General features: G+C 38.7%; 1 protein-coding gene across 2 annotated transcripts; it reads left to right on the top strand.

Annotated features, from left to right (window-relative positions):
• The first annotated feature begins 809 nt into the window (after window positions 1-809).
• LOC143020246 (uncharacterized) lies at window positions 810-16,281 on the top strand. 2 transcript variants are annotated; one of them, XM_076176422.1, is made up of 3 exons: window positions 810-1,778; window positions 4,526-4,609; window positions 11,836-16,281. In XM_076176422.1, the coding sequence occupies exon 3, from the start codon at window positions 11,890-11,892 to the stop codon at window positions 13,531-13,533; it is 1,644 nt and encodes a 547-aa protein (XP_076032537.1). In that variant the 5' UTR covers window positions 810-1,778; window positions 4,526-4,609; window positions 11,836-11,889; the 3' UTR covers window positions 13,534-16,281. The 2 variants fall into 2 exon arrangements, with proteins under 2 accessions (XP_076032537.1, XP_076032538.1); XM_076176423.1 differs by lacking the exon at window positions 4,526-4,609.
• Window positions 16,282-18,537: the final 2,256 nt, after the last annotated feature.

Genomic DNA, 18,537 nt, shown 5'->3' with positions numbered 1-18,537 from the left:
CATGACCGACACTGGGCCTACAGCTATTCCCCAGACCCCGCCTCCTGGCTCGGTCAGGTGGGCGGATGAGTAAAATTCACGGTTAGGACTATGGCCACAGCACCAATTTATTACTTAACATAAAGAATATGATTATCTAGTTTCGGCTTAGGCCTAGCCTATCCCTAAACATACCAGTCAGTATTTCCTATTCTTTATGTCCTGTTTCCCTGATTTTCCTCTTCTTGATCCGGTTCCTCCCCTACTTTCTTAATCACTATGGTCGGAATTTTCATCATCATCGTCAGGAGGATCAATTTCGGCATGTTCCGTCATTTCCTTCTCATCTTTAGACGTTTGGCGTTGTTTTATGGGCCCAAACATATATGACTGGACGGATAATGAACTAACTCCACTGTCTAGCTCCTCTTCTACAGATTCGATTAAATTATGCAATATTTTTAAACGACTCCGCGAGCGTATACGCAATAATAAATTCTAAGGCGCTAAATGATGTAGATATATCTTCATAATTTAGCACCTTAGAATTTATTATGGCGAAAATTCATAGTAGCTAAACATTACATGTTTACATTACATTACATAATAGCTAAACATTACATTACATAATAGCTAAACATTCCATGCGTACATTACATAAAAGCTAAATATTACATGTTTAGCTACTATGAATTTTCGCCGGTGTGAGATGAATGGCAGCGCGTGTCTCAGGGATTTTCAGAAATTTCATAGAATCCACTGTTATAAATGCATATTTGAACCAAAATATAACTATTACGATGGTGTAATCGACTGGGATATTTTACAAAACAGTTTTTAATAGGGAGTGGGCGATTTAGAAAGATTATTTAATCTTCTGCATTCTGACCTTTAAATTCTTGTTAAGATTAAAAAATCAACTTGTCTAGATTGCCCTAGAGTAGAGGAAACAGTAGCACATTTACTATTGAATGGCCATTTCTACCCCCCTCCATCGAACACATTTACAAAACAATATATAATTTGTCTGTGACTGGAAATAAGCGTACATGCTTTTTGTGTTATCCTCGGCAATTTGCATTTATTATTCCGAACTATGTGTTCTTGTCATTATTTGCACTTCATGTACATTGACTCATTGCCAAATAAATTCTATCTATCTATCTAGACTAACCAAAAAATACTATTATCAGGTGGTGGGTACAGACCTCATATCCAACGTCACACCTTTAGCAGTGTCGCCCGATATATTGATTCCACGGACCGCCTTTCATAAATCCTCCCCAAATTAATACATCGGCATTATAAACAATAAATAACATTAACCTAAGTATCTGACGATATACTAAAATAAATCAGTCGTTTTCCACAACCCTTCCTCTCAAAAGCTTTCCGATAACTGTACAAAATTTCCTTTCCCACCCTAATCTTTGACCCCTCCCAAAACTCGCAAGCACCGTCTGCTACATCCTTAGTTGAAAGTGTATCTCGACCTCTAAGCACCTAGACCTGAATCACCGTTTATCTACCACATAACCTCACAAAACTTAGATCCTACAGGAAAAGAAAATTACAACACCCTTCGATAGCTCAAGGTCTCCTATTTGAGGCCTACTAGCTTCAACAATGACATAAAAACACGAACAAGAAAAATAAATAGAACATCGGATATAAAGGCGTGCTGTTACAAAGGCCAAACACCTCGAACAGAACCTAAACAGTGTATGATTTCCCATTTATTAGGATTGGTAGAAACATTATTGACCTGGAAGGAACAACGGACCATCAGAGCCGTAAAGGTAATGAGTTAGCCCCAGCATATTATGATATTCTTACCTGTGACTCGGTCTATATCATTTATATATGGTGATTACCTCATTTGTATTGTTTTTGTCATGAATTGCTTATAAATTTGTTTTATACTGAAATAAAACAAACCAAACCAAAAGAAAATGGAAGTTCGGTCGTACTATTTACCGACAACTACAATCAATTCTGATAAAATTATTATTATTTGTTTATTGTTTTTGTTTAGTTATTTATTAATGTTGACATTAGTAAATTAATTTTATTATATTTGATCGTATCTGCAAGTTTGAAAAACTGTTTGACCTACTGAGCGCTCTGGCTGAATTGGATCAGATAAACAATAATCAAGATATATAATTCTGTACCGACAACTCAAAGCTCGATGCGATCTACGAGACAATTTTTGTTTTCGTGTGTTATGGAAAATTAATCTAGGAGGTTTGAGCCATGAGCCAGCAACCTAGGGTGTTTGGGACACGGGGAATAGGGAATAGACCAAGGATCAGAGTATGAAAAAATATATATTTATATATTTTTCACTTTTTCTTAATGAACCTAACCAATCCTAACCTTGTGAAACCTGACCTAACCTTATTAAACCTGACTTAACCTAACTTAACCAAACCTATATCTATCTTAACATATACATAAGTATGTATATAAAAGATTATATTATCTATATATATACTAAGGGCTTCTTCCCTCTTATAAGGGAGGTAACCATGCCAAAACACATGCACCCACTCCCACCCATTCCACTCCCATGTACCACCCATGTTTCCCTCTCATCATAGCTCCGCATGGATGAAAGGTCATCCCTGTCTCCTGCCCACTGCCCTGAGTCAGAAGCATTAAAGCAAAACATAGTACATGCACAGCAAGGCTGCTTCACTTAATCAGCAATCCCCCCAGTCCATCCCCTCATTCAGAAAGACTGGTGGGATAAATCCCTTCAGGCTGCATGAAAATGTCATCCACAAACAACCACCCCCATACCCCATCCCCTCTCTTTGCATCAGTGTCATCTATACACAGCCATTCTCCACTCACCCATATCTCCTGCCTTCTCCCTTCCTTACACAACAGACATTCCCCTCTTGCTCAAAGCCCCTTTCACCCCATCCAACAGTCTCATCCTCAGTCATCCCCTCAAGTTCACTCCATCCACATCTGACTTCCACACCACCTCTTTTATTAATTATCCATCTCATTCTTTCCATGTGTCCAAACCATCCCAATACTCTTTTTATCAGTCCCGTCTGCCATCTCCTTTTCTATGCCCACTCTCCTCCTCACCTCATTTCTCACTCTGTCCAACCTTATCCCATACTTCTCAGATATTTCATCTCAAACACGTTTAAACTTCTCTGTACCTCTGTTGAATTCCAAGTCTCTGCCTCATACAGTGTCATTGGCACAACCACACCTTCATATAATCTCTCTGCATCCATTCTCAGATGCCTATTTCTCATGACACCTTTTAATCCTCCAAGGGTTTACTTGCTTATCTCAGGCTACAGTTTATCTCCACCCCACTCCTCCCTTTCCTGCCACATGCAACCCCAAATATTTAAAAGTACCCACTTCCTCCAGCCTCTCTCCTTTAAGATTTACCTCCAGCTTACTGCCATCCTTTCCCCTTGTACATCTCATCACCTTTTACTCATATTTACCTTCAACTTTCTCCTATCTCAATCCTTCCCAAATTCTGTCTCTAACATTCTTAATCCCCTCCCCCCCAATGACCATGCCACAAGAATAGTGTCATCCACAAGCAACAAGCGGCTCACTTCCCCCCCTTCTCTCCATTTTCTTTAACCATCTCCAGTCCCCTGCCCATTACCCTTGTATTTACTTCCTGCACCACCCCATCCATGTACATATTAAACAGCCATGACGACATGACAGCCCTGACATAGTCCCACCTTTACCTCAATTCACTTGTTATCTTCATTTCCAATTCTAACACATGCTCTACTACTCTCATAAAAACTTTTTAGTGCCCTTAGTACTATCTATCTATATACCAAGGGTTTTTTCCCCCATATAAGGGAGGTAGCCAAGTTAAAAGGCATGCATCTACTCCCACCCATTCCATTCCCATCCACCACCCTTTCCTCCCTCTCATCTTAGCTCTTCATGGATGATGGGTCATCCCAGTATCCTGTCAGAAACAATACAGCAAGACATAGTACATCCATAGCAAGGCCACTTCCTGTAATCGGTGAATCCCCCCTTAGTACTACTAATAATAAAAAGATAATACAGTATTTTATTCTGTGGCCCAAACATCCAACTTAGGTCAACCCTGTGGCCCAAATGTCCTAAGTAATTGACCCATGGCCCAAATGTCCATTCACCATGGTAGACGAATTAACAGAAGTCTGAGTGTGGACCTATGTTTAATGTTGAGTTGTAGGGGTAAGATTAGGACTAAATTGTCTTTAAATATGAATACATTTTAATTTTACTGACATGATCAACAACTAGAGCTATGAGGCAGTTCAATTACTACAGTCAACTCCTATCAGATTCACTTATTTTTAGTTAATATTGTACCATAATTTATTGTATCTGCCAGTTTGAAAACTTTGGCTGCATTAATGTTAAGATATGATATCCAATATACCCTGGATATACTGACATGACCAACAACTCAAACTACAAGGCAGTTCAGTTACAACCTATTGATGATGCTGCGTACACAGAGGTTTGACCTTGGACATTTTGTCCCCAGATGTTTCAGGGACATCGGGGGACAAAATGTCTGAGACTTGGGGCTGTTATGAAGCTGGATATGAGCAGGAGATAATCTCTTGAGGTAGGTACTTTGATATCTATAATGCTTCCATAGTGATAACTAGGGTGAAGTTCCAGAATCACACAAATACTGATATTTAACATGAAAATTATGTGGTCCAATAGCTCCTAACCTAGTATAACCTAACATCTTACCTTCTTACCAAACTTCTGTTAATCATAATGCTTGTCAGCTATTTTTCTCCATGAAGTTCCTCCATCTTCTCCTGTCTTCATACTAATGCTAATTTTCAATGTCTTTAGCCTCTTCAATACAAGTCAAATTCTAGCAGGCAGCATCTGCTGCTTGATTCCATGATGTGTCACAATACTCACATTATGAAATATGAAGTTACAGCTGTAATACTCATTCTCTTTCACTCTGAATATTAAAAACTACAGAAAATATGATCAAACCAGTTCACAGAATATGGGAATCACTCAGCTAAAACTACAAAATAAATATAATCAAGACACCGATGCCAGTATCCTCATATATCCACTTACACCTCATGGCACCTATGTAGGCATCATTGTATGAAAGGGGTTAAGGTTCTTTACCCAGACTCCCACTGCACTCTTGATGTTATCCACCCATCTCACTCCAGGTCTTACTCCTTCCAGTCTCCACTCATAATATTTTCTTGGATGTCTGTTTATATTCATTCTTTTCATATGACTGAACTATTGCAGCTGTCCTCTTTCAACAATCTTCATGATGTTTTACACACCTAAATCTTGTCTAATGGAAACATAACAGATTCCATCTTTTCTGGTGACCTTTATCTATCTAATTGCTTTCATTTCTGTTGCTTGAATTTTACTCTTAACTTTTGTGGTAAGTGACCATGTCTTGTCCATATGTAAATATAGGTCAAACTATACTAGTGTGTAAGACTTTTTTCTCCTTATGTGATGGTTTTTAAATAGTTGTAAGTAGAGAGTCACATTAAACTATGTAATTCTGTCGTTTACTTCTATCAAGGTGTCCTTTCCTGTACTGAAAATTACTCCTAAATATTTAAACTGATTTATTTGGTTCAAATTTTGACTTCCTAATCTCACATACATATCCTCTTATGTCTACTGAGTAGGATTACCTCCATTTTTTCTTTGCTAGTTTTCATGCCCTTTGCTAATAATTCTTTGTCCCAGGTTGAAATTAACTTCTGTAGCACCCCTTCCATTTCTACAATCGGTGCCAATTGTCTGCATAGCCAAATATTTCTCCTTCTGCTCTTCCCATCACTAGCTTTCCACAATAGCCCATAAAGGTAATGAATAAAGTGGGGAAAACACACTTCCATGTTTTACCTCTGAAGTCACATTAAACCAGTCTCCATATGCTTCCTGGCTCTTAATGTGACATGCATTATTTATCTGAATGGTTTTTATTGCCCTATTAAGTCTTGGGGGGGGGGAGGTATGTGATATTCCTCCTTGTCTAGGATATTCCATAAGATTTTCCTAGATACCTGATTGAAGTTTTTTTTCCGGATCTATAAAGGCTACATAAGTTTCCTTAATCCAAGTTTTTTTTTCAGAAAACATTTTCTTGGCAAAAATTAGATCTATGGTAGATCTTCCAGGTCTAAATCCACAGTGCTATTCATCAAACTTGTCCTCTCTTTTCTTCTCAGTTTCTTTTCTAATATTCTTTCATAAAGTTTTGCTATATGTGGTATCAGCAATTCCTCTGTAGATTGTACAGTCTGTTTTGTCTCCTTTATTTCTATATATTGTGCATAGTATAGATTTATTCCAGTTCTCAAGTGATTTTCCTACATCCCAGTATTTGATCAAGATATCTTTTATTCATATAATCCGTTCTTCCCAATATTCTTTAATATCTCAGATGGAATCATGTCTTCTGCAACTTTGCCATTTTTCATTTATTTTAAGGTCATCTTTATTTCATCAAGTGTAATATGTCCTTCATCCGATTCTAGAATTTCCTCTATATTGTTCTCTGGTTCATTTTGTTCCATGTTATTTGGTATATTTAACAAGTTTTTAAAGTAGTTTTTCTGTCTTCTGGAAGCTCGCTGGCTGAGCGGGTTAGGGTGTCATTACTTGCGGCGAAGGTCAAGGTGAGGGCTGTTTGAATCCTGCCACCAGCGAAGTTGAACCTTGGCATGGTTCATTAAATTCCACACTACAAAGCCCTCTGTGAGGGGCACCGTCCTACCCTCCCAATAGGGGGGGAGTGTGTGACGTTAAACCATATCATCATTAACAGTTCTCCATTTTCATCTTTTAACAGCATACAATGGTGGTGCTGATGCCCTTCTATAATTTTTAGCTATATTGTAGATTAGCTTTCTAGTTACTAGTAAATCCTGTTCTAGGTCTCACCATATTTTCTCCCACAATTTCTCTTTTTCCGTGTTTTTCATTCTGTCTCTCTTCTAACTTCAACATACTCCTTTCGATCTGCTATTCTCCATGCTTTCATCCATTTTTGGAATTTCTTCATTTTCGTTTTGACAGCTTTAACATTTTTGGGTTCACAAGAGAGTTTGTTTTGTCTTTTTATTGTGTGATGTCTTACATCATATAACTTCCTCTGCAAGTCTTGTGATTATTGAATGGAAGACATTCCATCCCTCTTCCAAATCATCAGTTCCATTATCTTCAGTTCCACTCCCAGTCTGCATTGGAATGCTTCTTTACAGTTTTCATTTTCCAGATTTTCTACATTTTTTTTAATATGCTTCAGAGGTTTTAATTTGGCAAGTTTTAATTTGCCCACAACCAGCTTATGGTCTGAATCACATGACACCAATGGTATGCATTTTACATCTCTGAAAATTCTTTTGCTATTTGTTAACATCAAATCAGTCATGGACTTATCAGTGTATTCTTGTTGCATATTATCCCGCCTGTACCAAGTCCATTTGCAACTTTCTTGATTATCATAGAAATTATCCATGATACTCATGTCATTTATCACACAAAAATTAAGAAGTTCCCCTGCAATATTCTTTTTGCCAATGCTATATGGTCCCATAATGTGTTCTGTTCCTTGCTGGTCTTTATCTAATGTGTCCATTTATATCACCCATGATGACTACATTTTGTCATATGGTAAGTCATTCTTAATATTTTGGAGGTCTTCATAGGATATTTCTCTTTCTACCTGTCTACCTTGCTGTGGTGTGTAGACTTGTATAAAACTTAGATTATTTCATGTATCTTTCAAAAAATCCAAAATCATCTCAATTTTCTGTTCCATTCTGTTGATTCTTTTTGCTAGTTTTTCATGTAATAATGCTTCCACTCCATGTTTGGTATCTGTATCTCTTCTTTCACATAAACCAAGCATGTTGACTTTCTTTTCCCTCATCAGTAAAATAAATTCCTCCTTTCCTGTAAATTTACATTTAATGTAACTATTCACAAAATTTTCATGAACAAGTTCCTAGAATTATTCCATTGGTAGGGTCCATTAAAAAGCATTGGGACAGGTTTCTTCTTTTTCTTCTTCTTCATTTTAGGTTGGGTAGAGGTTAGGTTAGGTGTATTTACCTAATTGTAGTACACAGGAAAGGAACAATGGTTGTTGGGTCCTATCTCCTATTCTCTAATTTTCTAACATACCTAGACTCAAATTCATGTATGGTGGGTGTACTAATCCACACTGCAGCCTCCCCCCCCCAAATATATATATATGTATATGTGTGTGTATATTGTGTAAATCACTGCTGGCATTACTGTTAATTTCCAGTGCTTGTATATGGGTATGGGATTCAAAATACTTAGAATGCTAAGAAATATCCTATGTTATAGATAAGAATTGCATCTGTGCGATTAGCAAACATCTTCATATTTACCAGTACCATTACCATAGTCATCTGCAAGCAAGTTGAATAAATTTTTTTAAGCTTCCAGTATGGTCTCCAGTCAATAGAATACTGTAAGATATGTGGCCTTTTGTTTTTTTAGTTCTTATAGGTATTCTGGATTAATGTCACTTCTGAGACCGATAGTAAACTGATATGTAAAATCAGTCATTGTTGCAAGAGACTCACAACTCCTACATAACCTACAACAGCCACTGGGCAGGTCCAAAATTCATTCAGGGAAAAAATATTGTGATTTTGTTTAAGGATTGTTAGTGTGAGGGAGTGTAGGGTGAGGTGTTCAGTGTCTTGTGTGGTGCTGTAGGAGAGAGGCCAAACGCAGAGTATGGGATCAATGTATTTAATGTTTCGCCCAGCAGGGCTTCTTCAGAAGCTCTGCATTTGGCCTCTCTCCTACAGTGCTGTTGCAGTCATTGCTGATTTTACTTGTCTTGTGTGGTGGTTGCATATAGAGCAGTGCCTGTGACCAATGTTATTATGTGTTGGTACTGACTTACTGGATGGATGGGGTGAAGGGGGCCTTGGGGAAGAGGGGAATGTCTGTTGAGGAAGGACGGGAGAGGACAGAAGACGGTGGTGAATGGAGAATGGTTGTATATGGATGATGTTGTGATGCATGAGGTGGAATGGGCGGGGGGATGGGGGGTGAGGTAGTATGTGTGAGCAAAATTTGACGCAGCCCGAAGGGATTTCTCCCCGTCTTCTCCTTTTATGCAATGGGGGGACGGAGAGGGGGGGTCGCCGATTTAATGAAGCGGCCTTGCTGTGGATGTGCTGTCTTGCAACACTGCTTCTGACCCAGGGCAGTGGACAAGGTGCAGGGATGACCCGTCATCCAGGAGGTGCTAAGATAAGAGGGAGGGTGGAGGTGTGTGGAGTGTATTCAGGGATGGAATTGGTGGGAATGATTTTATGCCTTTTCCTTTTTGGCTACCTCCCTTGTAAGGGGGAAAAAGCCTTGGTATATGTATGTATGTACTGGCTTAAAGCTGGATGGTGTTCTGAATGCAAGCATGGTTTTTGCTTCTCTTGTGTGCAATTTTGCTATGGGGCTAATATATGGGCAGTTTTGGTCAAGTATTAAATGTGGTGGTTTGTCTTGAAGAGCTTATTTAGTGATTTGAGTGTGAATATGTTTTTGTGTGGTATAGGTGATAGATTTTCTTATATGTTTGAGAAATAAGCTGATCTTTTATTTTATATATATATATATATATATATATATATATATATATATATATACATATATATATATATATATATATATATATATATATATATACAATACTCGAGAAAAGTTTAGGCTGGGTGTGTCAGACAAGTTGTAGCATAAAAAGTTTTATAAAAAATATTAATCTTACTTTTAATACTTTGTTGGGCATCCTTTACATTTCTTGACATCCCTCAGGCATCGTGTCATGGACATAGCAAGATTATGTAGCTTCTGGGTAGGTATAGCATCCCAACAAGCCCTAATTTCCTTCTCCAGCTTGGGGAGAGTACTGACGTCCTTTCCTTGAAATCTGTGTTTAACCACCTGCCACAGATTCTCAATCGAGTTTAAATCGGGACTGTTTCCAGGCCACTCCTCAATGAACTTAATCTCACAATCTTTAAGCCAGGTTATAACAGATTTGGCAGTGTGGCAGGGGGCACTATCCTGTTGGAACACGCTTGCACCTGTTCACCCAAAACACTCCTCCAGGTGTTCATTTAGCAGCTCATAATAAATGTACTGGTTGATTTTACTGTTGGCAGACAACTACAAGCCTCCCCAAGCCCCTGCCTGAGAAACAACCCCATACCATTAATGAACTGGGGTGTTTCACGGTTCCACAAAGGTAGCGTGGGTCAAGGGGGTCACTGCTATGCTTCCAATACACATTACCACCCATCCCCTCAGTCACTGTGAACATTGCTTCATCACACCAAAGCACATCCAGCCAGTCAGCATCATCCCACTGAAGATATTTTAAAGCATAAGCAACCCTACAAGCCTTCAGCACACGGGTGAGAATTGGTTTCTTGACAGGATGGTGTCTTGTGTAACCAAGCTCATGAACACGTCAGCTAACAGTACGTACAGACATTTCACTGAACAGATCACTATTATTTTCCTTAATTTTACGGTCTGAAATATGAGGATTCTTCTCTAGGTCTCTCTTAACAATGTTATCAAGATGCCTAGAGGTCTTATGAGGCCTACCAGACTGCTCTTTCTGGGTTGGTATGGCATCACATTCTCCCTCCCTCCACCTAGCAAAGTAACGCCTCACAACATGATCACTTATTTTAAATTGGTCGGCTATTTCCTTAGTTTGCTTACCAGCCTTCTTGAGAGTGATAATCTGGGCAATAGTTTCAGATGATAACTGCCTCGCTTTCCCCATAATAAGGCCACAAACACTCCCAAACTAAAAAAAAAAGAACAGTCATGAAATGGCACAGGTCAGGAGAACACAACACAATCCTCTTGTTATAGTGGCCAAGCCGACATTGAGTGCGTCCTTGCAGGGTGAGCAGGAAATTGGAGGGATGCAGTGATGTCATCCAGCTGACCCAAACTTGTGACTAAATTAAATCGCCCTCATCTATGCCATTCTTTTTTAGACACAAGTTTAGTCTGCCCCTGCTCACCTGACCTAAACTTTTGTCGAGCACTGTGTGTATATATATATATATATGTATATATATTTTTTTTTCTTTACTTTCTTTTTTAGATTGTGCTTGTAAGATAGGAGATGGGTGAGTGGGTTTGAGGTCTCTAGCACAGAACTGTACCTATTATATTGAGGTGGTTTGGGTGCATCCCATTATCATTCTTAATGCTTTATTTTGTAAAGTTTTTAAAGTGTCTGGTTTGCCAAATGTTAGAACCATGTTGTGAAAGTATAATTAAGTTTGGTTCTTGTGAATGCAGAATGCTAGTAATTATTATACAGGAATTTAGAAAGAAGAAGAGAGGACCTCTGTGAAGTGTATTGTTGACAAATGCAATTGAGAGCCCAGACTGTTCCACAGGCTATTGAACAATAAGTTGAGTAAGCACTAAACCTTGTATGACTCCACTGGAAAATTCTTTCCATGCTGACAGTTTATCCTTTAATTTGCCCATGTGTACCTGCCTTTCATCCATTAAAGTAGTTTAAAACAAAGCCCTTCATATGCTCCAGTTTCCACAGTAATTAACTGCAAAACATTTTATAAAATGCCTTTAGGTGGAAGTAAACAAAATCCACCTAGCCCATTCTTGCACCAAATTTATATTATTTCATGTGTTCTCTAATCATTGTCAAAAATATGTATGTTGATAGTAATGTGGTTTTCTTCAAGTTAAATGCTACTCTTATTATTGTAACTCTTTTGTTGTTCCTTTTTTTGACAGGGCAAGGACTACCATTAAATTTTCATTGGAAGACGTGGTCCTCAACATCAGAGAATGGCCAATAGTAATGATAATCATATGCTGCCAATCCACACTGGAGAAAGACCCTTTTGTTGTGGTCTTTGTGATAGTGCTTTTGCACGGAATGGTGACCTTAACAAGCATATCCAGATCCACACAGGAGAGAAGCCTTTCAAATGCGAGCTTTGTGATGCTGTTTTCTCATGTAAAAGCAATATTCGTGTGCATATGAGGATCCACACAGGAGAAAAGCCTTTCCAGTGTGAACTGTGTAATGTTACTTTCACACAAAAAGGAAGTTTTCATGAACACATCAGGACCCATACAGGAGAGAAGCCTTTCCAGTGTAAACTGTGCGATTCTGCTTTTGCACGTAAACGCACTCTAAATCAGCACATTAAGACCCATACAGGAGAGAAGCCTTTCCTATGTAAACAATGTGATTCTGCTTTTGCATGTAAAAGTAGTCTAAATCAGCATATTAAGATCCACACTGGAGAGAAGCCTTTCAAATGTAAAATATGTGATTCTGCTTTTCCATATAAAAGTAGTTTAAATCAGCATATTAAGATACATACTGGAGAGAAGCCTTACCAATGTGAACTATGTGATTCTGCTTTTGCAAGTGTAAGCAGTTTAGATTACCATATTAAGGTCCACAATGGAGAAAAGCCTTTCATATGTACTCTCTGTGGTTCTGCCTTCTCATCCAGTACTCATCTTAAGACTCATATCTTCACTCACACGGGAGAGAAGCCTTTCAAATGCGAGCTGTGTGACGCTGCTTTCTCACGTAAAAGCAATCTTCGCATACACATGAGGGTACATTCTGGAGAAAAGCCTTTCCATTGTGAGATATGCGGTGGTTCTTTTTCACATAAAAGTCATCTCAGTAGGCATATGAGGACCCACACTGGAGAAAAGCCTTTCCAATGTGAGATATGTGATATTACTCTCACACAGAAAGAGGGTTTACGTAAACATATGCGGACCCACACTGGAGAAAAGCCTTTCCAATGTAATCTATGTGGTTCTGCTTTTGCACGTGGAAGCACTCTAAATAAACACATAAAGACCCACACTGGAGAGAAGCCTTTCCAATGTAGACTATGTGATTCGGCTTTTGCTCGTAAAAGCACCCTAAATCGGCACATTAACACCCACACTGGAGAGAAGCCTTTCAAATGTAAAATATGTGATTCTGCTTTTGCAAGTAAAAGCAATCTAAATCAACACATTAACATCCACACTAGAGCTAAGCCTTTCCAATGTAAACTATGTGATTCCAGCTTCTCATGCAGTTCTAGTCTTAAGGATCATATCTTAGGTCACACAGGAGAAAAACCTTTCAAATGCGAGCTGTGTGAAGCTGCTTTCTTACGTAAATACAATCTACATGTGCACATGAGGGTGCATACTGGTGAAAAGCCTTTCCATTGTGAGGTGTGTGGTGGTTCTTTTTCACATCGAAGTCATCTCAATGTGCATATGAGGATCCACACTGGAGAAAAGCCTTTCCATTGTGAGCTTTGTGATGTTAATTTCACACAAAACAGTAATTTTCATAAACACATGAGAATCCATACTGGAGAAAAACCTTTCCAATGTGAACAATGTGATTCTGCTTTTACATGTAAAAGAAGTCTAAATCAGCACATTAAAATCCACACGGAATAGGTTTTCCAGTATAAACTACACCTAGGTCTCTTAATGCAACACTCACCAACCACCACTTGTGCAGACATTTGGGCCCAGGATATAAACCCACTTTGGAAATTGGTGATGTTTTATGTCCTGATCCAATTCCCAAAGTGGGTTTATGTCCTAGACCCCAAACATCCACATAAATATTGGTTGGTGAGTGTTGGATTAATAGACATAGGTTTATGTGATTCTGTTTTTCCATATAGAAGCCATCTGCATCAGGACAGGATCTACACAGGAGATACAGTAACGCTTTGAATTACTAGTTGTGCAAAGCTTGTTTTCTCATGTAGAAGCAATCTTCATGAACATGTGATAGTACATACTGGAAAGAAGCGTTTCCATTGTGAGAAATGTAATGGTTCTTTTTCACCTAAAAGTCATTTCAATGTGCGTATGAGGATGCACACTTGAGAGTAACTTTTTCAATGTGAACTGTCTATTGCTGCTTTCTCAAGAAAATATTAAACCCAGAGACATATGATAAGCCATGTATGAAAGGAAACTTAAATTTTATTACGATTTATATACAGTGAACCCATACATTAAGTGGAGACAATAAGATGGGGCCCTATTAGCACAGCCCTATTACCACAGCTAGGTGAATATATCAATGATTGATGTAATGCAGGAGAGAGGGATGAGTACACTGTATACCTGGATCTAGAGGTGTTTGACAAAGTCCCCCAAAATAGACTTGTGGTGATTGAAACATTGGAGTACTTGGAACTAAGTTTCTTTAATGGGTAAAGGATCTCCTGAATGACTAGTACATGAAAACAGCAGCAAAACATGAGTTGTCAGGATGGAGGAAGGTGATAAGCAACATACCATAAAGATCAAACCTGGCATCTGTAACATTCTTGTTATGTTTATATGACATAATGGAAGCTATGACAAGCCACACTAACTAGTTTGTAGATTATGTAAATATCATGCACAAAGGGAAGGATGCATACTGCAAATTGGTACAAGATATAAACTATTATATAATAGAGGAAAGAGGAGACAAATGTCCCTGGTGGTAGCTCAGAACTCATATTACTCATTTTGAGTAATGCTGTGACTCACTTATACATACATTCCACACAGAGTGAAGGATATAAGCAAGATTGAGAGAATACAAAGGGCAGCAACTAAACTGGTCCCCAGCCTGGCAGATAAACCATATGAGGAAAGACACTACAGTACTACCTCTCATTAACGGACTAAAGGGGGGGTAACGGTGTCCGTTGATGTGAATAATCCATTGATTTGGAGTGGTTTTTGGGTGGAATAATGATTGCACAGCACTAAACAACAGCACCAAAAACACTGAAAACACAGCGAAAACACTGCAAACACAGCTAATTAACAAAGGATTTACAAAGGATTACAAAGGCGGAGCATGCCGACAGGAGACCTTTTGATCCATATCTAGGTCGGATGCAAAAAAAAAAAAAAAAAAAAATATTAATAATAAATTAAAACTATAATAATGTAAAAATAAATAAAATACATAAATAAATGCATAGGTATAGTTGAATAACAAACAAAAAGGTAAATAGTAAATGATTATAAATTGACATATAACTAATGATAAATGAAAATCAGACAGACAAATTATAACAAAACAAAAACAAATAATATAAGATAAATTATAATCATTACAGCATCTTACTTAGGTATTTCTCTAAATGATTCTTAAAGCTTCGAACTGAACTACATTGCACTACCTGTGCAGGAAGTTTATTCCATTCATTAACTACACGGTTGGCAAAGTTGTTTCTACCTACTTCCAAATTGAATCTATTTCCGGACAGTTTGAGACCATTGTTTCTTGTCTGATTCTCATTCAATGTGAAAATTTGGTCACTTTTGATGTCAATTCCCTTTAAAATCTTAAAGACCTGTATCAAGTCACCTCTGAGTCTACGCTTTTTTAGGGAAAACAGATTCATGTGCTTAAGTCGATTTTCGTATGATTTATTTTTGATATTTGGAATCAGTTTTGTGGCTCGCCGTTGTACTTTTTCCAGTCTGTCAATGTCTTTAATGAGATTCGGTGACCATACGGAAACAGCATATTCCAAATGTGGACGTCCGTTAATGAGAGGTAGTACTGTATATGTCTACAGAATGTGAAGAAATACAGTTTTCCTTATAGATGTGTAAATACATGGAAATCAAGGATATAGATTAAGTTGGAACTGTACATGAATTTGAGGCTAGATATGATAAAAGATTAAAGAATATGAGGCAGGACCCAATGAGCATTGCTTTCTTCCTGTATACTACAATTAGGTAAATACATACCATCCTCATGCTCGAGGGGGGTGATACTGGCTTGTAGTATCAGTGGAAATTTTTCGAACCAGGACCTCGGTCATAGGACTCCTAAAGTGCTCACCGCCACCAGTAAGCCATGCAATTTGTGTATGTGTGTATCTAGATACAGTGCCTAGTCATATTAATGGCAAATCTTTGCCTTCTCTGTGTCTCCTTTTTCTTTTATATATATATATATATATATATATATATATATAAAGATTTGTTATTCTGTTGCTGAGGGTGTATTTACTTAAATATATTTCCCCTAAATTTCCATGCTCTACATTTTTCTCAATTCTGTGTCATCTCTGTGAAATAAACTTTTGTCATATCACCCTTGTTTTCATTTACATGGCTATTGTATTGTGAAATATGTCTCAGGTGGTTAGATGTAGGGCATTTAAGCAATTTTTTTTTTTTTTTTTTTTTTTTTTTTTTTTTGACAAAGTAGAGAGGCTCTCATTGTTATTGTTTCTTTTCACCCTGTAAGGATAACATTTAACTAGATACATTTGAAAACCTAAACCAAGCTTACATATGTGGAGATTTTAACATATGGTAGAACATGTCAATTATGCATAAAAATGTCTGGAAAAGTATTTCACAAATAGAAAAGCAAGTCTAGCTATAGCAAAAGAAACAGTACAACTAAATAAAGGCATGCCACAATGAGGTACACTAGGCAGACATAAGTGACAAAAAATTAACTTTAAACTGTATGTGGATAACTTGTTTGATTCCCCATTTACCAACATTAATGGCATACTACAAAAGTATACCGGGTAACCAATATAATGAACTGGGTGAAAAATACTGGCTTACTGGCAACCTCCTACGACGTGAATCACTCTTGTAGGAGGTTGTCAGTAGACTTAGAGGTGTTTCTAGGATTTCCAGGGACAGGTTTTCGAGGTGGTACGACGTTGGGTGGGAGGCCACGAGCTATAGCGACCAGACGTCGAATGGTGCTCTCACCTCACCCTGTACATCTCGAAATCTCTCTCGTCAACACATTTTCAGTCTTCCAGGCCAAGATATGAGCCTTTTCCTCACCACAGGTTAGTAGGAGCCATCAGGATGAATGTCTCCTAAAACTGGAGCGCCACAAAGTGAAAAATCGAAAATAGGGGGGTAGGAGGCTGGAGCAAAAAATAACGCAACCCCTCTCCACAAGAACTCGATGAGCCCTGAGGCGGGAAAACGCAAGCTGGCTGAGTTGCCAGATGTAAAATAATAATGACAAGATGCCTGACAGCAGCAGGAAACACAAAAAGTTCAGAGAGCTTTTTAGTCTTGATTTCAATTGGGAGCGCTCTATACTTTTTGCAAATACTGTATATACTATAATTTGAGACGAGAAAATGTAAAGAAACTTTACCAAATTAAAAATACAAATATGTGAAAATAAATTGATTCAATAACATCAATGAGAAACAAATATTATGCTGGTCTTGTCATTGGAGAATCCAAAGGAAAGGTAAGTCATTGACTATTCATGGGTTGATAAAAGTTGCCATGAGAATCACTAATCCATAAGATGTGCAGTACAGTAGACCAGTGTAGTGCATACCATCAGGGCTCTGACACCTGGAGAACAAATGTTCCACTCCAAGCATCTGGTGAAATGTTCCAATTCCATAGGATTCTATTTTTGACAACCAAAGGAGTTGCCAGTTTCCAGTGAGTGATGCACAAGATTGTGAGCTGTGAGAACCTCTACCCTACAATCTGGACAGTATAACCTGTGGAAGAGACTGGGAGGAGCAAGACTGACATGTGCAAAGGAAAGGTGTATGTCTGTGTGTTTATCCAGTTGTAGTATAAAGGAAAGGAGCAAAGCTCACAACATTCATCACCCCCTGGGAGCGTTACTGGTACCATCATGGGCCACTGCTCGTTGTATGACGCTTTTACTTAATGCTTCGACAACACCATCACTGACATGCCCAGGAAGCTCAAATGCGTGGACGACACTCTACTCCATGACAGCATTGTCAGTGATGCTTCCACACATATGACTTCCACCAAAGATGCATGGAGAATGTTGTCTCTGTGATCCGACAAGCTCTGCTTCTGCGGGAGGAGTGTCACCTTTACCAGCTACCTCCTGGGCTGGGAAGGTTACCAACCGAGCCGCGTCCTCAGAAACAGAATCTACTTCAAGATGCCCACCCTGAAAGACGTGTAGTCATGGTTCGGCCTTGTTAACTAGGTCGCGTCCTTCCTAGTGGTCGTCCCTGTCATGGAGCCCTTCAGGGAACCGCTGAAGAGTCCAGGTGGGAAGAAAGTGTATGGGAATACGCAGTTGAGGAGCTCTTCACCCTGACAAAAGACACTATTAGGCGACTGGCGGCCGAGAGACTGTGCCTCTATGATACATCACGTTGCAGGGCAGTCCTCACTGACTACAACATCTAGGGCATCAGTTTCGTTATCTTGCGTCTCTGGAAAGTTGCCGCTATGCTGCACTGGGGGATGGAAGTTTGTGCTTTGCCGCAGCCGACAGCGACCAAGAGGAACTACAGTACCCTCGAGGGGGAAGCACTCGCCATCGCCTGGTGCCTGAAGAAGGCACGCCTCTTCCTCCTGAGCTACAAGAACCTCACTTTCCTCACCGACCACAAGGCCCTTACAAAAAATTTCGGGGATAAAGAGCTCAAGGACATA

This window comes from Oratosquilla oratoria, chromosome 39 (assembly GCF_046742065.1).
Source record: "Oratosquilla oratoria isolate Oo_2021 chromosome 39, ASM4674206v1, whole genome shotgun sequence".
Classification (NCBI taxonomy): domain Eukaryota; kingdom Metazoa; phylum Arthropoda; class Malacostraca; order Stomatopoda; family Squillidae; genus Oratosquilla; species Oratosquilla oratoria.
Note: the sequence above shows the minus strand (reverse complement) of the source record. Positions and strands in the feature narration are given on the sequence as shown.

What these genes read in the sequence shown, in the direction of transcription:
- LOC143020246 (XM_076176423.1), top strand. Translation starts at nt 11,890, where the DNA reads ATGGCCAATAGTAATGATAATCATATGCTGCCAATCCACACTGGAGAA.